The sequence below is a fragment of the Osmerus mordax genome, chromosome 6, assembly GCF_038355195.1.
Source record: "Osmerus mordax isolate fOsmMor3 chromosome 6, fOsmMor3.pri, whole genome shotgun sequence".
Taxonomy (NCBI): Eukaryota; Metazoa; Chordata; class Actinopteri; order Osmeriformes; family Osmeridae; genus Osmerus; species Osmerus mordax.
This window is the reverse complement of record NC_090055.1, coordinates 7661809-7683682: the sequence shown is the minus strand read 5'-3', so window position 1 is coordinate 7683682 and position 21874 is coordinate 7661809. Positions and strand designations below refer to the sequence as shown.

General features: G+C 49.5%; 1 protein-coding gene across 1 annotated transcript in view; it reads left to right on the top strand.

The window, feature by feature from the left end:
• Positions 1-21874, top strand: part of LOC136943922 (intermembrane lipid transfer protein VPS13B-like) — a 167511-nt gene that overhangs the window by 2366 nt on the left and 143271 nt on the right. The window contains 2 exon segments of the mRNA XM_067237409.1: positions 486-629; positions 18239-18356. Of these exon segments, the coding sequence (XP_067093510.1) occupies positions 486-629; positions 18239-18356 (262 nt within the window).

Sequence of the window (21874 nt, the reverse complement as noted above, 5' to 3'; positions counted from 1 at the left end):
AGGGCTATTACATATGCCCCTCTCTGCCAGTGCACACAGTTTGAAGTGAAACTGCAACTGGTCCCACAACAAGGAGACATGCTGTAAATCCATGACCACCTTTCCTCACAAATATGTTTGATTATTAGCTTTTGGCGGGCGGTCGTGGAAGAAGTATGCAAAGCTGTGTAGGCCGTCTGGTGTCACGGGACTCCGTTCTCACACACACTCATCCAGACAAAGCTGCCTCAGAGTAGTTCAAGATGCAGAAGAGCAATGTTAAGTTCAGCCTCACGATAAATCTCGCTTGTTGTGTTGCAGACATGAAGAGAAACGTGTTGGCTTAATCTTTTTCCATCTCCTGTGTACTTCGCCTCTCATACTCTTGCTTTGAGTCTTCAAACTGAACACAAACCGTTTTGCGCCTCGACAAATCCTTCCGTTTCTCCACCGCCTCCTGTCTGTCACCTTCAGTCATTGACGTGTGTCTGGTGTTGTTTCCGTAGGAGTTAAAGCTGCCCTTCACCTTCCTGAGTGGGCACATCCATGAGCTGAGGATCCACGTGCCCTGGACCAAGCTGGGCTCCGAGGCCGTGGTCATCACCATCAACACCATGGAGTGCATTCTGAAGCTGAGGGATGGGGCGCAGGTCGGTGCTCCTTAAGTCCTCGTTGGCTGCCGATGATTAGGATGAGAGAGCACCATGCTGGGTCACGGAATGGGATGTGTATTACTATCGTGACGTACCGTATGTCTTAAACTGACTTAAGGTGAAGTTCTGCAAAGGGTTTTTCATACTTGGGCTACCCATACAATATCTTTTGGCTCATGGGTAAATTGGATTTATGACTCTGAGTGACTCAAGTACTGGTTTGCAATTTGTTTTATAGGACTGTTTAGTGTTTAGGCCATGGAGGTGTTCATGGTTGTACATATGATCATACCCTGGCCCTTGGCCTCTTTAGTCTCCCTGGCAGCCCTCGGCTCGTGCCACCACTTTCCCTAAGCAGGCTTAGGTGTTCAAGCAGGGGTGCGCTCACTTGAAATAATTTGACACGTCGTTTTCTGGCCTGGCCGCTCCGATTCAAAGGTTTTTCGGTTCGCTAATGAGCTGGTGTTTAAGTCGAGCCGATTATTCTGTGATCCCCTCCACCAGTGCCAGACTAGAGGCTGAGAGGAATGGGCCGGGGTGGGGCGGACGAGCCTGGGAGAGGCTGCCTCTCTCCAGTCCCACTCTGGATACGAAGCACGCCTGAGTACGACCGTGTCATCGCCTGTTTTTGTCATTGTGTGGTAACCAACTAACCAGAAAAGGCTTAAAACTTGTTAATTTGACATGGGCAAGTAGCACTTTCCTTCATCCTCTCGATCAACGTTTAATCATTCTTGATGACTTGGTCTGATGAGGAATGCCCTGAAGAAAATAAGAAAACAAAACAAAGAAACCAAAAGGCAAATAAATCAATGCCTCATTTAGGAGAAGGGCTGATGTCATTGCTTGTATGTGGGGCTTTGTGTATTTCTTGATCTATGTTTTCAAAAGCATCTGGGACAGAACCGGAGAGTTGGCGAAGGGTTTAAAGGAACCCTCGAACGAGGAGCACATTTAAGAAAGTAAGGGATGAAAGCGTGTCGTCATTCATGCTACCAGAATTATATATATTTACAAATGCTCCTCTTCAACCATTAGGCCTGTTCTCATTCCGTCTGGCCTGAGAGGCAGAGTTCAACAGTTAAGCTCCTCTGTTGTTGTATTTGTGTAGTAGGACTGGTTTGGAATTGGTCCTTAAGCTTGTGTTGCCCTGGGGTCATGAAGGTAGACTCTGAATCTACACTAACATTTTCAAACAAGAATCACTCAGCACTTTGGCTTCTCAGAATGGTTTACAATTTTCCATAAATATTTGATAAGTCTTCCTATTATTTGAGATTTCACCACAGATATTTTACAACTGAACAGTTGTTTTCTTGGCAGAGTAGAGATCAAATCCATTTTTATCAAGCCAGACTCTTAATTTATTCTCAAAATCTGACCTGCACAACTTACACAACCAACCACACGGCCCCTTGTAGATGACAATTATTAAGCTACTTCACAATATCATAAGGACAATCTGAAGATAAATGTTTGTATTATTTTATTTAGGTTTGGGTATAAATATTTTCATTTGCGGAAAAAGGAGTATGAAAGATATTTTATTCGTGCAGAAGAGTCTGGTTCTGCTGATGCCACCCATGCAGTTAGCAAAGAGAGAGGCTCAGAGCTGGCTTGTATAAGAAGGTGGAAGTTTCAAGGCCAGATGTCCCAGAAGAAACACTTTTCAAGGGAAGTCAATTACAGCTAATTATATAGACTGCGGCAAAAGATTTGTAACACATGAGCTTGAGCAGCCCAGAACTAATGGTAAATATCATACTATGCAGATGGCTACTGCTTAGACGATCAAATTACCAGCCCTATGGAAATTCTAACTTGCTTTTTATGCTCTGTGCTCAGTTTAGGGTCACAAGGTACCAGCAGTGTAATGTACTCTGGTATATTCTCAAAACAAGTATTTGTTACAGATGTTTTCGAAAGGTTCCCGGTCAAGAAAGGATTTTTGGAAAATTGCAAATGACGTTTGGACAAATTATTCAATGGTATGTACACCCAAGAGACACAATTTGGAGTGAGGCCAGGCTTACAACAGGAGTCCAAGCAGGAGGAATTTAAATGAGCCTGTACACTTCTTTCCTATCTGAGGGGGCGGGCTGGAGGCAGGGGGGGGGGGGGGGCCCTCCAAGCTCCGTCAGTTCTCAGGCCAAGAAACCGGAGGCAGCTTTCTCATTCTTGTGAAAGACTTGTGAAATGTGCTTATCATTTACAATATTATTATATGACATTACATGTATTTGGAAATACCGTTTCTCCCCACATCTTATCTTTAGTGAGGCACATCTGAGGATGGCATGACCTCTGTTGTTCAGGGTTTTCTTTTGTGGAATTTTGCTCGGAAGTGACTGCTTCTGGTCCTCCTCCTTCTTTCCCAGAAGAAACCTGATTTCTCAGGTGGTCTCAGATCCCAAACGTTTACACTCCAGGCCCAGATCCAGCTTTAATCAGGTCCTATCCCAGAGTTTCAGGGAGTTTGGAAGAGGCTTATGTTAAACTTAGGTCATAGCGGTCCCCCTCAAGGCTTTTAAGTGATTTGGAAATGGGCCTACTGGTTTAGATTTTTTCCCTCTCTCTCTCAAGGATGAAAACGTTCAACTGTGTATGGAAAATCTTACACTTACATTTTGTAGATTAGGTATTTTTTCTTGGAGGCGGAAACACAGGGGTAGGCCTCATGTGGCCAGAGTGTGGAAATGATAAATGATATCATTAATATGATTTGTTTTCATAATTACAGTTAAAGCATGACTGCTTGCCTGAAAAAACATCCGTGTACCCTTAGAAGTTCATTAAGGATTGTGTAATTTGAGAGGAATTATTTGGAGCTTTTAATGTTCCTGTTTCCTCCAGAGAGAGGAACTTGGTAATATTAGGATATTCAAATTGCCGGAGAGACCATCTGTTAAGCACCAAGCAAGCGCACAATTATAGTTTCCAGTCAAATGTGGAAATTTGGGCGTTTAGCAGGAGTTTGAGATTACAGCTGCTGCTGACAGTGTAATTACTTAAAATAGGCTTCAAAAAGGACTTTTGGTGCAGAAATATGGCTACCATTGGAAAAAAAGCCAGCTTTTTTTTACGAACCCGAGGGCATTCATGAACAGTGTTAGTCAAGTTTGGGTGTATGTTACACCCTTTTCAGTCATCAGCAGTTAAACGTACCTCTGTAACTTGTGAAAAGCTGTTTTAGGAAGTCCTATAATGCCTTGAATAATTTTTGCCTTCCTGCATGTCAAAATCATTGCAGGACCTTGGAGCAATACTTGTACAGTTTCGTGAGACACATGCAAACCAGAGCCTGAAGTTATTGGATGGAATTAATTCATCAATGTATTTTCAACTTTTCTTCAATGGAATAGCCTTCCTTCCTTTTATCATCAATAACATATGAGTTCACATACATGAGGCCTACTGTGGTCCTTACTGTCTATCTCTTCAATGTGTTCTTTTTCATTTTGGTCACGTCAGTGGTGGGGGTTCATGTATGATGTGAATTATTAGAGTAGACATGCTTATGTGAAATCACACTAAGCCATGGTTTCTGCCCAACAGCTCACAATATCTAACAGGAGATTGGTCATGGGGATGAAAGAGTTTGTAGCAGTCTACTTGAAAGTTGTCTAGCGCAAAGTCTTTTGAACGGCTCTCAGAAATCTTTATGTCAGTGGCCATACGTCTCAGTGAAGTTATTTGATATAGGCTAAGTGATCCGTTTGATCTGTGCTCACTGTACATTAGAAAGGAACCGAGCATAAGAAAGGAACCTGAAATAGTCATGAAATGTGGAGATGAAACGGTGACCTTAAATCTGTCATGTGCTTATGGACCCCATAGAAACTTTAGTTAATGATGGCCCTTGTAAGGACCCCATTGAATACCCTGATCTGGTCCATTGTACCCAACCAGACGAGTACATTTCAGCATGAACGATTGCAAGGCTATTTAAGGCACAGGCTTTACTTAAACCACTTTGATAGCAATTAGCCGACCAGGGAAAGTTACCCTCAGCATCCTTAAACAAGTCTTGCATTGAAAGCGGGGAGCTTTAAGCCTAAGTGTTCTTTCAGCTTCTGAGGAGTATTCGTATGTGTCGGGAGAGTTTAGCTGGCCCGTTTGTGGTTGTGATGCACATTTGGCTTTAAACACTGCAGCTTGGCTTCCATAAAAGTTGAAAAAGACTCTGCCCATATACACCACGATCTGCCCCTCAAGCCTTTACACTTTCTTCCCCAGTTAAACGGATTAAATATTTTGCGGAGAAAGGGAAAAGATTCCCCCGGAGCTTGCGGTGGTGGGTGTTTTTTAAGAGGCCTCTGGTGTTCTCCGCTGGTTGTTGCAGCACATGAGCACGAGTGTTTGGCAGCTCCGAGCCGAACGCCTTAATGAAAGAGTTAACAGCCAGGGGAGGAGATGTAATGCTGAGAAATTGGGGACATTTTTCACGTCCTCCTAAACGGCACCAGATGTTGAAGACGAGGCGTGATCAGAAAAGACGGGAGAGAAACTGGACAGCAGTTAGGGGGGTAATAACACCGAGGCGCTCTGTCTTTTTTTTTTTTTTTTTTTCTTTCTTTTTACGAGACAAAGATAAGGGCTGGTTTAGCGAGGAGGTCTCTGGTTTTGGCGCAACACACAGCTTGATCTGCAGTTTTATGGCCGCTGAGTGGATTCGCCCCTGATGTGGAGTTTCTGATTGATGCGTTGCCTCAAGATGACTTGGGGAGGTGCCTCGAAGACTTGTTGGTTTGGCATTCGTTCACCAAGCCTTTCTTCTGCAGATTCCTTCCTAACTATTTTTAGGGCCTTCACAACCTCATTTCTTCTAAATAATGGGTAATACATGTGAATTAGAACGCTTAAAAAAAAAAAACATTTCTCGAAACCCAAGTTGTAATTCCACCAGATCCACCAGGGGAAAGTAGATTCCAGGCCCCCCCCCCCCCCCCCCCCAAGACTCCAACGTCCAACAGGCTGCCCACTCTAACTTCCAGATGATTGTCTAACTTGGCTCATTACTCATGACAGACAAACCTATAGCTTCTGGAGGAACCCAGAATGGCAGCCCTATCAGACACCAAAGCGGTCTGGTCTCGCGCCACGTGACTCCGGTTCCAGAGCTGTCGGCCCTAATAGGAGCCGCTGTGCTCTGGATGCTACTGTAGCAGCATCTGTGGTTACCCACCCGGGGGGGGGGAGCACATCCCACAACCCACCGCTCTGGCGGTCAGAGCCGCTCGGGCTGCTCTCTGCTTCCGTCTGTCAAGACCGGTCACTAACTGCTTCAGCTGTGAGCCGGTTTTCGCGCGAGGCTGTTGGTCGTTCCGTGCCGTACAGTCGACAGTCTGTAAACATGTACCGATGTTTACTTGGTAATGGCGCCATATGGGAACAGTTATTGCGTAGTCATTACTAGCTCCCAACATTACTGGAAACATGGCCTTGTAGTACTTGGCTGTGGTAGTTTTTAATGTTCAGCAATTAGATCCGGTCTACCTTTTTAACGTGTCATTTTGTCAAGTGAATGGCTGGTAATCAGCGGGACTAAAACGCTTAGTCATTATTAGCCTAGGCATGCTGGTGACCTGCACAGGTGACCGTGCATCCTGCAGGTCTGTGTGTGCTGTTCAGGACGGCCTACGCAGCTGGTCAGCCAGGGTACGGCCCAGACAAGGCCGGCGTGGATGGGACAGCCCGTCTGTGCCCGATCTGAGCAGTAAAGAAACACAAAAGGGAAAAGTTGATCCTGTAAAAGAAAACAGCCCAGGGAAGTTTGTAATCAGATAACACAAACTGGATAATCTCTGTCCCAATGCCATCCGGAAATCTCGCCTTTGATTCCCCAGCTTGCAGGGAGCAAATGGCTTACAGAGATTCCTCCATAAATCCTTGTGATCAGCAGCTCTGCATGGCTCTGTCTTCCTGAGCGCGGGGGCAGAGAGGAGACATGCAGCTTTTTAGGATTTATCTTTCTCTTATGATCCCCCGAGAGAGAGAAGGGGGGAGAGAGAGAGACAGAGAGAGAAACCCTTTCAAACTTGCCATATTGCAGGGCGCTGGATGAAATTCAGTCACTGGAGGGGAAAATATATTGAATTTTGCCATGTGACTGACCAGGGCGTGGCTTTTTAACATCACAACCGTAGCTCGTTTTGTCTAATGGGCATACTTTCTGTGCCCAGGTGTGGTCTTGTCGGTTATTGAGGGTAACCCAGTGTGTGTTTGCCGGCATGTGAGCTGAGCTGTAGCGCTGGGAGAGCCCAGTCCGGGTGTGAGGTCAGAAGGAAAGTGTAGCTGAAAGGTGTTTACACTGTGGTAGGCCTTCAGGTAAACTCTGGCGGGCGCCCACAGCCACTGTTTGTTTCACGTCACACCCCCCCCCCCCCAACCCCGCTGCCCCCGTCACCCCGACCTGCCACGCTCTCGACGGGCCCCATATGGACGCCCTGGAAAAACACAGGCTTGTATATTTTCCCAGCGAGTTCGTCAACGTGAAAGGTGAGCGTTTGATCCCAGTTGAGACATGCCTCACCACAACGCTGAGTTGGGATCCGGACCCCGGGGGTCGCCCCATACTCAACATCGTCTGTGCTCCCAGACGAGGAGGCATTGTTCCGGTGGAACGGACGCCCTTTTGTTTCCCATTTGTACGCCATCAGATTTGGACGGTTTGAACCCCTCGATGAACAAATATTCGTATTCTTTGCTTATTCATCGAGAATTTCATGGTATTGCCCGCCAGAATCACAGATGCTATTCCTGACCTTGGACCTTTTTTTTTTTACTGGTTTAACTGGCGCTGATGAGTGCTCCAAACTCGCCTGGCTGCCGCGCGTTGTCTGTACCATACCACTGACATGTCTTTTTATTGGTGCCATCTGTTTGTCTGGAGCTGTCATCCATTCTGCAGCACAGTCACACAGCAATTAGGCCTAAGTTTAGCCGTGGAGTAGTATATTATATCATTGCCGACTGCGCTGGTCTCCGTGTCTGATTTGAGTTTTGATTTGAAGCATCTGTGGAGCAGGGAGGGCCCAGTGTGTCACCCCAGAAGCCTACTGCTCAGCCCCTTCCTGCCCGTGAGTCAGCCGGTCTGAGTAGTTACCCGGCGGTGTGGTTTAGACCAGGGACGCATCCTTTCTCTGGAACACTGGAGTCTGAGGTTAACTCCTCTGCTCCGCCAGACCTCAGGCACAGGAAGAGGCTAAACCTTCTACTTCCTGTGTCCGCTGAGTAAGCCGGTGATCGATACGCTCTGGACAGGATGTTCCCGCTACGCTACGCTAATCCCACTCCCGAGGCTATCCGGACCACAAGGCAGCTAGTGGTAGCTATTAGCAATTAGCTTGCCTCAAACGCTAACCCTAATCTCCAATGCTAACACCGCTGCTAGGAACCCCGTTAGCCTCGAAATTCCGCTAGGAGATTGTATTGCATTTTAAGAACCAGTTTCTCTTACCTCAACTCCACTGTTATTTCTTCAGCACTTGACTTTGATGATTTTTGTGGCCTCTATAGATCATCTACAGATGGTGAAACTATTAGCTGCAAAACTGTTCATATATTCTAGTTAGGTTTGGGGCTATTGTATAGTTGGGTGAATGTTTATAATGTTTGTTTGATGATAGTTAGTTGAATGTTTAGTTAACCTAATGTTTTGTGATACCTGAGTGTCTATAGACTGTTAACAGTTTAAAACGCAATGCATAGTGATATTGTTACTTAAGATCACTTAAGCTTGAAAGCAGATCTTTCAATAGAACTGGCTGGAATGTTGCTTTATTTCTCTAGACTTCTCTCCCTCATTTTTTCTCTCTCTTGCTCTCTCTCTCTCTCTCTCTCTCTCTCTCTCTCTCTCTCTCTCTCTCTCTCTCTCTCTCTCTCTCTCTCTCTCTCTCTCTCTCTCTCTCTGTCTCCTCCTCCTCCTATGCCCCCTCTCTCTGTCATCCCCCCATTAGCTACCACTTTCAGAGAGGGTTTTTGCCATGTTTCCCTCAGATGAAAAAAGAGCACTTTACAGGAGTAACTCAGTAACATGGGAGCCCCCGTGTGTAAGTCCTCCGTGGAGAAAGGTAGGTTTGTGTGGCTCTACGTTACACAAACTGTGGGTGGTCTGTGTTTTATGTCTCCGGGTGAGTGTGTGCTCCATTTAGCAGACCCTCACCCCTGTGACCTATGAATAATTCCAGTCTTATTATAGAAATAATGACGCCATATAAGGCATGACATGCTCTAACCAATAAAACGAGGCCCGCATGAAAGGCCAGTAGCAGTGCCGTTTGGTCTTAAGCATTGATTTAATACAAAAATCCAACAGAAGCACGTCAAGGCTGTTTTATGTGCTACGTGGGCGTAGAGAGCGCCTCGGCGAGCGCCCGAGACTTTCCACCGTGTCCTTTCGCATGGGCTTTGCGTTATGTTTTTGTGTGTCAGGATCCTCTTGCCTCCGAGTGCTCTGGAGTAGGTGGTGTTTGCTTTTCTCCCGGCCCCCGTCAGAACCGCTCTCTCTGATGTGTGGGGTAAGAGAAGAAGAATGTAGTATGAATAATTGCCCCGCCGTGTCACTCTTCAGGGGCGTCAGGCGGGCTGGCGCGCGCGCGCGCGCGCGAGAGAAGGATTCTGAAGCCGTATGGTTAGCTCAAAGGATAATAAACACGCTGTGCTTCAAGAAGAGTATCGCCCGCTTGACACTGACCACATTGCTTCCAAAAATGACCAACATGATAAGAATTTACACGTGTTATAATTACGGCGTAATTGCTTAAATCTTTTTTCTTCTCTTTTTTTGCTAAACTCTGAGACAGTTATAATTTCCAGCTGACAGTGGATGGGGTGTTTTCCCCTCCGCTGCGGGTTGCTTGTTGAGAGAGATGCGGGGGGAAGGCGCAGGGTCCTGGAGCAGAGGGAGGGCTCTGCTTTATTGCTGTAGTGGATGATTCATCCAATACTCCCTGTTGACATGAAACCTGTCGGATCTGATTAGGCTGATAAAGGCAATGACAGGGAGAGGGGATGGGTGTGAAGCCTGGAGAGGGATACTGGGGTGTGCTCTTGGCATTCCAGCGGTGGGCTCCTCTCTGGAAGTTCAAACGGGTGTGGGGTTTGTGTCAGTCGACGCCTGATTGATATTGACGTGATACTCCAAGGTGTTCACTAAGCCGCATGTTATCCGTTTCTGTCGAACCGTTTCTGCAGCCGCCTCTTGAGAGCCTCCTCCGGACAGCTCTCCCTCTCCCGGCTGCAAATATTTGCAACCCATTCATTTTTACTGTCCGACAAATTGTGGGATTCGGAACCCCCTCCGCGTGCCATCAATCTCGGGAAAGCGAATCCGGAATCTTCGGGCGGTGTTCTAGAATGTCTTCGCTCTGCATCAGAACGCTGGTGCGCTGCTCCCAGCTGCACCTCACGTGTGCAATTAAGTTGTCAGAAGGCCCCTGGACCACCACTTGTGCTGCTCTGTGAGGCGGCGGCTAACACCACTTAGCGTGCGCTCATGTCTTGTATCATGTACCTAATGCAGTGTGGAGGTGATGGGGCCCAGACAGTATCTGCTGGGATTCAACCCGTGACAGATGATGGGAGAGATGCTAGTCATAAGCATAACTCCCCCCCCCCCTCGATCTTACAAGAGCCTACTCATGTCTCCAGGACAGGCTGCTGCGGAATGTCGGATGTACTTGAAAGTAAAAAAATAAAAAAATAAAAAGTAAAAAAGAATGGTCAATCTGTTTTAAGTGCATAGGCAGCTACAGAGATCAGGAGCCTAAAATACAGTTCAACGATGTTTATTGTAAGTAACCCAATATAGATTTATATTTCCCGAGAGGGTTTTTGAATGCCATTGTGAGGGTCTGAAGTGGAGAGAGAGAGAATCAACCACCAACGCCAGTTACCAACTTCAGCCTGTCTTGAGACCTGATCCAGAATTATTACAAATCAATGAACGGTTCCAATTAAAATCTGTGGTTTGGGATTTTCCCATTTTGGTGTGTGTTTGTGTGTGTGTGTGTGTGTCTGGCCGGCCGTGTGGAGTGCTTTATTGCAGCTAGCACATTGCAGTTATTAGCGTTTGGGGGGTAGCTTTACCAGGGCTGCCAGGATGCCTCACATGCTCAGTCTGGCCCTGTGGTGAGCTGATGCAGACATCTGAAAAACCAGAACTCCTCTGATCTAAATTAGGAACCGTTTCTCACTCTTTCCCATTCTCTCCCACTCTCTCACGTCTCCCCCCCCCCCCTTCTTTCCTTTTTACGCATCTCCAGCTCCCTCTGTCTCTCTCTCTCTCCCTCTGTTCTCTATCCTTCATCAAGACAGCGACTGTCATTATCATTCACTGATCGCGGTTTCTCTTCTCTGTTTTAAAGTAAACAGTTCCAGTGTAAGAAGTTCTGTAGAGGGTCGCTCGGCTAATATTACTGTGGAAACAAAGCCCACTTGACTTGAGTTCAAGAGCAGGGATCTCACACGCTTTGACATTGCTTTGTTTGGATTACCAGTTGGACTCAGAAGCACGGTGGACAGATAAGAACCTATCCGACCCATAGGCACTGCTGGTCTGTGTTGTACAACTGTATCCCTGCAGAGATGTACAAAAACAAAACAACAACTGCATTTTGTAACACATGGTGAGCTTTTATGCATGAATACCCTAAATATGAGATTTAGTTTAAGTCCGACTTATTGAGAATTATGCACATTTAAGTGGAGCACTGTTAGCTACCGTACCATACGCACGCCGGAAGCCTCTTTTGATGCATGCAAATCAGCCGAACATGAGAGCTCCCCCACGCCCTCTTGTTCCCATGTCCATAGGACTAGATGAGCTAAGGGTAGGCCTTCTCTTTGAGACGGTTAAGGCCTGGATCAGACTGATGTGTTTGGGGCCCGGCTGAGCTCCCTGTACTCTGAAACCTCTCCAGCTGGGCCTCATCTCTGACTCATTTTATCACCTTCCCATGTTGAAACATCTGCACAGCTTCTCAGGGTAGCCAGCCTGCAGAGCCTGTAGGAATGATGTTCCCTTTCATGACAAACTACTGGAGAGAGAGTGTGGAGACGAGGGAGAGAGAGGAGAAAAGGGGGGAGGGTGGGGGGGGAGGGTGGGGGTCGGAGATTGAGAAAGGTGGGAGGGGGAGAGCGAGGGGGGGCGGGGGCGGGAGAGAGAAAGGTGGGAGGGAGAGAAGGAGAGGGAGGGGGGGTGGGAGAGAGAAAGGTGGGAGGGAGAGGAGAGAGGGGGGGGTGGGAGAGAGAAAGATGGGAGGGAGGGAGGGAGGGAGAGGGGGGGGGTGGGAGAGAGAAAGGTGGGAGGGAGAGAAGGAGAGGGAAGGGGGGTGGGAGAGAGAAAGGTGGGAGGGAGAGGAGAGAGGGTGGGGTGGGAGAGAGAAAGATGGGAGGGAGGGAGAGGGGGGGGGTGGGAGAGAGAAAGGTGGGAGGGAGAGAAGGAGAGAGCGAAAACCCGTTCCCTGGGCTTTGGTACAGTCCGACCATAACCTGGCTGGCTGTTTGTTTTTATTGTTATTCTGGGCATGCTGGAAGCAGATATTAAACACACCGAGTTTGACTTGGGCACTGGCGAGGCAGTCTTGGCTGGCCGGCAGACTATGACATCACCAGCGACCGTTGTGATTCCTGAGGGTTCCAGAGTGAAATAGTTTAGTAATTATGCTGTCCTCTGGCACTTGGCTTGGAACCCTCTCACTTCCTTTTAATGGACATGTTTTATTTCTAGGCTTCTGAAAGAAGCACATGTTTGGGAAAATTAACCAAGTGTGCTTTCATTGTAACATTATGCAGGACTAAAATGTGCTTAGTAACACTTCTGGTATCGTCCAGGCTTGTAAACAGAACCACTTTTAGAACGATAGCGTGGACGGCGTCTGTGAACCGGCCCTTCTTTGTAGTGGTCGAGCTCATTTTCTAGGTATGAGGGTTTCTTAAAAGACGTAAATTACCGATAATTCTGTTGGGTACAAAGAAATAAACAAAAGCTCGGGAGTGAAGCCGAGATCTGAGCGTGCTCGGAGGGTTTTACTAGGCAGTGTTTGAAGTCAGGGTCGTGTTGTTTATCTGCGGGCCTCACACAAACATGTACAGTATGTGCTGAGTAGTTGGTGCAGTTGCGGCGTGCGGTTCTATAAAATAAATTTGGCTCGGGAAAAGGTTTTATGGAAGAAGATCATAATGGCCGTTTTTTTTCTTTTTTTTTTATCCATTGCTTTTGTTCCAGTCGGGTTTTTAGTTTGTTTGTGTGTTTATTGATGCACCAGAGGAAAAGTTTGTTGGAAGTTGAGAGATTTTATCAGAGCTTTTTCCTAGTTTGGTCCTCGTTCCTTTGGTCTCTCCTCGCTCCACGGTGTGGTTCTTGAAGCACCATTTGAACTTGTGAATTCTGCCTGAATTGGCTGCTTCTGTGGCCGTTCTCAGTCATACGAGAGAACATGCTCAATTTAGGCCTAAGTTCCCCAAAATGATGAGGCTCAACAGCCAATAACAGAGGCTGGCTTCCTGGTAATCATAGCTTTCTCATAACCAGCAGCTCTTCAGAAGCCAAGGAGGGTCAGCCCCCCTACTTTCCTTTGGACGTATGTTGCGAATGAATACAGCGATCTATTTGTAACACTTAACGCAGCACACTGTGTACTTTTCAAGACTGTAATATTTCATTAACGCAATTGGTCATGTGCTTGCAATCCCAGTAGTTGGTGTAATTTCTCAGGGAGAGAGTGAAAGAGAGAGGGGGAGAGACGGGCAGAAAAAAAACCCTCCATATTTTAGTAATGACCTGTTGTCAGTAAGATAATTACTCAGAGTGTCCCTCTACGAGATATTCATCTCAGTTCATTTCTGCTCCTAATCCAACCGATCTGCCATGGATTCCAGCTGCGTTTCTGTGTTTTGTAGAGTCAGCTCTTTACGGTGAAGCAGTGTGAAACATGGCAGAGAGACAGGCAGCCCCGAGCCCCCCCCCCCCCCAGCCTCAACCCTAGCCTCTTCCCCAGCCCTAACCTCAGTCCTCGCCTCTGCCCTAGCTTTAGCCCGAACCCCAGCCTCAACCCCATCTTCAGCCCCGTCTTCAGCCTCACTGCGTCCCTCAGCTCCAGCCTCCACCTACCCCCCCTACCTCTGTTTGGGGGATAAAATGACCCCCCTGTCTTTAATCACACGGTAACGACTTTCTGCATTTGTTTCAGTTTCATTAAAAAACCATTAGCAGCTAATTTCTAGTTTAGCTGATGGATAAGTTCGCGGGGGAACGGGGAGGCAGTTAGAGTCAATCGAGATGAACCCCCTCGCATTCCGATAGAGCCGTCAGACCCGGCCCGTCGCCGGAGGGGGACGCTGTGGGAAAGAAGCGGCTACGTACCATTTCAGATGACTGGCACCTTCCCAAGCGCTGAACGTGTCCAACAGCAGCTCCGCCTTTCATCTCCTCTGCCAGCTGGAAGGCATTGTCCCGGACCCTGTGTCGTCCATGACAACAGGACACAGACTACCTGATGAGGGAGTACCCTGAGATGGGGGGGAGGGGGGGGAGGAGGAGGAGAACCAGGGGTGTTTTAACAGGGGTGTGTGGGTGTTGGGGGGGGGGGGCTGGTGTCAGTGTGCAGGGTTGGATTGAAAGGTGATAATGTGTGCTGATCACCTTGGGTCCTCTCAGCTCCTCTCTCACTCCGTCTCCAGGAGCAACACTCACAGGGGGCCGGCCGGCTGGCTGATTGGCTGGCTGGCTAGTTCTCGAGATGGCTCTTTCGTTTTCTGACTAGTTAAGTTTTCAGGCCAGTTCTACTGTCTGTCTGCTTTCTGAAGCAATGAGAGGCTGTGTGTGTGTGTGGGGGTGGTGTGTGTGGGGGTGGTGTGTGTGTGTGGGGGGGTGGTGTGTGGGTGTGTGGGGGTGGTGTGTGTGTGTGTGGGGTGTAGGGGTGTGGGGGTTGTGTGTGTGTGTGGGGGTGGTGTGTGTGTGGGGGTGGGGTGTAGGGGTGTGGGGGTGGTGTGTGTGTGGGGGGGGGTGGTGTGTGTGTGTGTGTGTGTGTGTGTGTGGGGGGGGGGTGTGTATAGAGGCCTGATTGCTTGTCCTTCCCCAGGGACTTCTCTCAGTGGGCCGTGACATGGAGGGGGTGGGGAGGGGGGGCGGGTGCTTGACAAGGCCTATACGTGTCAGAGTCAGACCTGGGGGAGTGGGTGGGTGGGGCGACTGGAGAGTTGCCAGGGGAGCGGGGGTCTGTTATAGATAAGAACCTATCGGGTTTCCCCCCCATTTATTTTCTCTCTCCTTGGGCGTTCGGCCTCCACCGCCCAGGCTCTCTCTCTCTCCAGGAGCGCTGCTTTGAAGTGGGGCAGCGCGAGGCGCACTGCCGGAGGAAAGACAACAATAACAAGACGTTGTTTACCCAGCGCCGTTCTACAGCATGCCGCCATTAATCCCCCGGAACAGTGTGAAATTGACCAGTTTTAAAAATGTTTTGTTTTTGCAGCTCTGCGCCCCTTCTACCCGCCCTCCTGCAGCTCTTTTGAGCTTCACTACTGAAATTGAAAAATTGCCCGAGCAATTTGGGAGTAAGAATACAAGAGAAATTGCCCACATGAAATGTAATTGGAATGGTTACAGTGTGTCGCATTTAACTTTTCAGAAATGTTGTATTTCAGACAATAAAAACAAAGTGTGGCTGCTTGTTTTGTTTGAGTTGGAAGGAAAACCTTGGAAATGACAGTCGATGGCCATGGAAGGATGACAAGTGTTCAAGTATTTCAGCACACTTTACTAGTGTCCAATTGTGTTGGGTAACCTTGAAGTGTATTTTATTGACATAATGGGTGTCGTAAAGACCTATTTATTATTCACTTTGTGTCCCAAGTCTATACTGTGTGTGTGTGTGTGTATGTGTGTAGTGGAGGCAAGCTGACCCTCCAGACAGAGGCTACATGCTCCCTGCCTGTGAGCCAGACGTCTGCAGGGGAGAGGGGTCAGCTTGGCCTTCCTGTGCCCTAACCCCAAATAGGTGCCTACTTACCCTCTGACTAGGGGGTCCCCCTCCCCTGTCACTCACACTGGCTGGGGCATAGGAGCCTGGCCTCCCCCTCCCCCCCCCCTCCCTCTCGCCTTCTCTCTCGCTCTCTCTCCCTCTCTCTCTATATCTCTCTCAATCCCTATCTCTCTCTCTCTTTCCCCCCCCCCCCCCCCCCGTCATATGTGGTCAGCAGCTGAGTTGACATGCCTCGAGGGCTTCAGCCCAACACCCGCCCATTCATAACCTCCTCCTGCTCCCACCGCCTCCGGTGCCTTCACAGTGGCATGGCCGGGATCATCTTACCCGCCTGGACCTGGCAGCTGAGGCCGTCTGCGCTAATCCCTCCCATCACTCCCCGGGAACCCTCACCCACCCACTGTCACCCCCCCCCCCCCACACACACCTCCACTCCACCCCCCTCCCACACCTCCACCCTCCATCCCCAGAAAGGCCTTTTCCAGCCCAGAAGAGGGGCAGGGAAGCATGACCCCCCTAACTGCTCCTCCTCCAAACACGGCGGCCCAGGCCTCTGTGGGCGGGGCCGAGAGTGAACTGCCTCACGCATTCCTGCGTGTGTGCGTAGGGGAGGGGGGGGGAGGGGAGGGGGGGGGTCGTAGGCTGGAGCTTTCAACAAACCATCCCAGCACGTCAGTGTGTCCCCTCATCGACTCTCTCTCATCTGAGCCAACCCCCCCCCCCCCCGCCCACCGCACCAGCTCACTGGTTCCCAGTAAACACCGCCCACGACGCTGTTTGAAGTGATGGAAAGTTCACAAATGAAGTGTGAACACAATCAGGAAGAATCCATTTCTTATTATTGCCAATTTCCATAATCGGGATCTTGATGAGGTATTTGTTATTCCTCCTGTGTGTTTACCCCCACCCTCCCCTCGCCCCTCCCCTCGCCCCTCCCCTCGCCCCCACACTGCTTTCCCCTCCCAGTCTCTCTGCTGGAAATACTTGTTCGCGGTGCTGGTCGTGGCGTGAAGGGCTTGTACGACTTGGTGTAAATATTTATTGCCAGGCTTTTGCTTGGCCGTACTGGCATGTTTATGTCAATGTACCGGAAGAAAATAGTGTTGCCGAGAGCAACCGTGTCTCAGATGAATGTGGTTTAGGTCATGTTATCTTCAATTCTCAAGTACAGGCCCATCATCCCATACTGATGTCAGGGTTAGAGGTGAGTTTAGGTTATGTGTGTGTGTGCACATGCATGTGTCTGCGCTCGCTGTGTGTGTATGTCGGGGGGGGGGGGGGTGGGGGGTGGGGGGTTGGTGCTGAGGGAGAAGCCAAATGTGTTTCGTTCTGACACCTTGCCTGTTTACACTGGCGAGGATAAGGGCCACTCCGGAGCCCCTGACGTTGTGATCTGGGTCTAAACCCTAACCACATGTGACCCCGCTCTGCAGCAGGCTGTCTGCTCTGCAGCAGGCTGTCTGCTCTGCAGCAGGCTGTCTGCTCTGCAGCAGGCTGTCTGCTCTGCAGCAGGCTGTCTGCTCCGACCTCTCCCTCCGCACTGCCTCCTAGACCCTAACCAGTACCATACTGGGGGTTAACACCGCTGGGGACCCCCGCCCAGGGGGGCCACTGCTGCAAACCTCCTCCCTGGTTTTCTATTTTAGGACTTCAGCGATCATCTTTTTCGTTTTTCACCCCCCCCCCCATCCCCTCCCCTCTGTTGACCTCTAATTTCCTCCCTGGACCTCAGGTATAGGGGAAGTGGAAGGGGAGGACACGTGTCCTTTTTTGAGGGTGCCGCTTGGCCCCGCTGCTCAGTACATTCCTCTCTCCTCGCTCTTGTTGTTTTTCTTCGGCATTTGAGTCTGATAGGGTACTTCCGCTCTGGTGTTCTGGTTATTTTGAGTTTGGCTCATCGTAGCCATAAAAAGTAGTGAAAGAAGAAAAGTCTTACATTTTCTTTTTTTTTGGGGGGGGGGGGAGGTTAAGAATTGCATTTTTATCAGTGTATTGTAGTACTTAAACTGTATTTTAACAGCCTAAATCAAGTACGAAAACGCCTGCCTCCTTTTAACAAGTCTGCCTTCTTTTAACACGTTTTAACGAGCTCCCTGGCCTTGATGTGGTGCTAAGCTAATAGAGAGCGGGCGGTCCTGGTGACCCCCGTCATCTCCCACTGTTTCCACTCACATCCAAACTGTTGTTGTTGCACCTCAACCCCCCCCCCCCCCCCCCTCTCTTTCTGTAGGCCCAGGCACTCATCTAGTAGAATCAATAAATAACTCCAGATCCTGGCTTAGTTAGTTTATCTTCAGGCTCATCTCCAGTGGGGAAGTCCTCCTCCACCTCAGTCCAGCCTCCGGCATTCTCAGGCTGGTTACTGGGTGTCGCTGACAGGGTCTGGTCCAGGGAGGGGGTGGAGGAGGGAGGGAGGGAGGTGAGGTGAGGCCTTCACCAATCTTATCCTGGCACTAGCGTTTGTTTGTGGAGCCAGAGGAGGTGGTTGTAAAGCAGGGAGGGGTGCTCTGTGGTGTGTGGAAGTGTCCCCGACACCCCGCATCTCCATCTCTCTGGGGTAGTGGTCGAGCGTCTGACCCCCTACTCACTGTCGTTCCTCTCTGTCTGTTTGTTTGTTGACAGGAGGAGCACGAGAGCGGCTCCAGCTCCACCAGCCGCAGTGCCTCAGAGAGCTCCAAGGCCCTGGCCAAGCCCCGCCGCATCCAGCAGGCCGCCCCCAGCGACCCCGACCTACCCCCAGGTGAGTGATGGGCCCCGGGGCCGGCGAGGCGACTCTACCCCCCTGCTTCAGGGCCAAGCGGGCCACAGTCAGCAGGCCTCAGTGGGAGGCGCTGAGAGGGGAGTGGGAGTTTGGCCTCAGTGATGAATCACTGACTGGCAGGCCTTATCAGCAAGGCCACTTGACCACATGCCTCCTGCAGCACAGCAAGGACTCCAGCCCTGCCCTCAGGACTTTACAACACCTCACAAAGAGGGGCCTTGTTTGAGGAGGGCCTGGAGATGGCTCTTAAGAGCCAGGTCTTAATTTATAGGGACTTTATCCACTGGGGATCAGGGCCTGTTTACGTGGAGAGGCCCTGCGAGGTGACGGTCAGAGGAAGGCTTAGGTTCTCCTGGTGCAGAGCAGTGGACAAACACCTCCTGAAAGCGTAAAGCCAGAAATGGGAAGAGAACACTTCCCGATAAAAGGGCCTGGAACTTTGATTACGTATTTGTTTTGTTTACTTGGAATCTCATCAGGGGAAGCAATACAACTTATTTTAGGAGATCGATATAATTCTGTCAAACAATGTTTTTCTTTTTTTCAGAGGGCCCACGTTTTTTTAGGGTCCATTTAGGTAGATGGGAGAGGTCTGTAGAACAGCGTGTGACATGACTGTTAGGCTGTGGATTTTAGATGGATTTTCTTGGGAGAGGATGTGCATGACCTCAACATCTCAGTGAAATCCTCACACACAATATATATAAAAACCTCTTTAGCACGCACACGCGTTAATATTAAAGAAAGAATAGCCGGCATTCAAAGTCCCGGTGATGGAAAAGCTCACCTTGCAGTGAGGAAGGGAAAGAGGGGAAGAAAGGAGAGAGAGGGAGGCGGGGGGAGGAGGGGGGGGAAGCTTTTAAGAGCTCGTCCCAGTTTAACACCCAGCCATAACTAGAGGCTCCCAGGGAGCCTATGAACACAGGCCTGGCTCTGTGTCTGGGGAGAATACTGTTCCACATGTTCACTTATGAGATAATATCAATAATATCCCTCTCCAGCTGTTCAAGCAGGGTGCCTCGCCCGCCCCAGCCCACTTCCTTCCTAGAACTACCCCTGACCCCACCAACCTGCCCCCACCCTCCTAGCCAACCCCGTCCAACAAGTCTGCTCCCAGGTAACACCCCTTACCTCCCCAGGCTCATACCCTCATCCTCGCTTCATCCTGGGTAGATTGAGCCTGCCTGGCGAAATGGGATGGGTGGATAGAGAGCGTCAGGCAGAGTTTAAACAAACCCATGAAGTATTATGAAAGTATTTTAAATAGTATTTGACCCATGTGTGGATCTGCTCCATGCTCCTGCCTGGGCCAGGGACAGGTCCCCTGTTTGGCAGAAAGGAAATGGGTCTATGTTCTAAGCAGGCCTCAGAAGGACCCCCCCCCCCCCCACACACACACACACACACACAGACACCCTGCTGAGGAGGTGATGAAGGTAAGAGGAGCCTGCTATGAGTCAGCCTTCAGACAAAGTTTTTATGAACGAGGTGTCTATTTTGTCATGTTACACTGCAAAGACTGCAGCCCTTGAAATGTTGTTTTGCTCGCTTTTCGTTCTGTAAGTTAACCTTTCACAGAACCTTCAGCTCAGTATTTCAGGAAGAAGGATTCAAAAAGTCTTCTTTTGGTTGTTCCTCTGCCTCATCCTTCTGTTTAAATAAATCCTATTAGCAGTAGAAAGCTTTTAGTTTAAAAGAACATTTGTTTGTTTATACGATTCCTCAAAAAGGTACTGTAATGATTTTAGTAGGCATTTCTGTGTGTAGTCGTTCCATTCTTTGGTTTTAGCCTGGATGGTTTAGTTAATCCTTCTCTGTTCTTCAGAGGCAGAGAGACTCTTGTTTTCCATCAACCCCCCCCCCAACCCTAGACCACAAGCATGCCTCTACAGATCCAGAGCCATCTTCTCACCCCCCCAGGGCCCCAGGGCCCCAGTGCCAGGCTACATCACAGGGCATGGCAGCATCTCTTAGGACAGACAGACACTGCGTGAGAGGGAACAGGAGCTGGACACACACACACAAACTTATATCCACACACACACACACACACAAGCTCACACACCAGCTCACATACGAACACGCGCGCGCACACACACACACACACACACACACACACACACACACACACACAGGGACAGCCGTCTCTCCGGTGTCGTTGTCACGTCACCAGTCCCCACATCTACGTGGACGGCCACCGCACTGCGTCTGCTGCCGCCCGCTTCAAAACGACCCAAACAAAACACAGCACTGCACTCCAAAGCTGCCACCGCCGCCGACAATTATACAGCCATTTGCCTGTAAGCTCTCCCATGTTGCATGAATTTACCCCCCCCCCCCCCTCCTCCCCATGTTTCTCTGCTCCCCTGTGGTCTGCAGCACCAGGGTTGTCAACGTGTAGACACACACACACACACACACACACACACCCTCCTGTCTCACTCTCACCTTGGGCTATCCTGGGACTTATTACAGCAGTTTGAAGTGTGTTTACTGTGGAGTCCCAGAGCCACTGAAGTTTGCTGGGAAAGAAAGGGCCCCCGTGTTTGTTCCAGTCCTTCAGAATATTGAGTTGAAAGCTCATGAAAGAATATGGAATGTTTCTGTGGAATACGGAATGTTCTCCGCGTTGAGTCATTGTACCATTGTGGTGGCACATGCCCCTTGTGGGAGGCCTGCGACTGCACGGTGCCTAGCCTTCGCTGTGACACACTCTCACTGTTTTGTACTCTCCTGTATTCCACGGTGAGTTATTGCTGCTCGATGACTGAAGTACACCACTGAGGAGGACAATGTGACCCAGCCCAATGTGTGTGTGTGTGTGTATATGTACAGTCACACCTTTACCACAGAGAATAGCACACCTCAGAGATTTACACCATGTTCCTGTGTTTCGTGCTTCCTCACAGCTCCATGTGTTTAGAACCTGACCTTCCTCACAGCTCCATGTGTTTAGAACCGGACTTTACTCACAGCTCCATGTGTTTAGAACCTGACCTTCCTCACAGCTCCATGTGTTTAGAACCGGACTTTACTCACAGCTCCATGTGTTTAGAACCTGACCTTCCTCACAGCTCCATGTGTTTAGAACCGGACCTTCCTCACAGCTCCATGTGTTAAGAACCGGACCTTCCTCACAGCTCCATGTGTTAAGAACCGGACCTGCTGGGTCTGAATCTGTCAAAACAGCTGCTGTCTGGGCTCCCTACCTGACTCAGTAGCACAGGCCATTACCATGCTGAGAGGTGATTAGGCCCTGTGTGTGTGTGTGTGTTTGTTCACACTTGCGTGTGATGGGAGATTTGCTTGGTTCGGATGTAAACGGGGCTCCTGTGCTGTGCTGTTGGAGCTCTAATGCTGGTATTACTGGGAGGGCTGGTATTACTGGGAGGGCTGGTATTACTGGGAGGGCTGGTATTACTGGGAGGGCTGGGACTGTACCAGGAGAACCCCCTCTCCGGTGGACCTCAGGGCTGTCTCCATTGCTGACCCGGCCC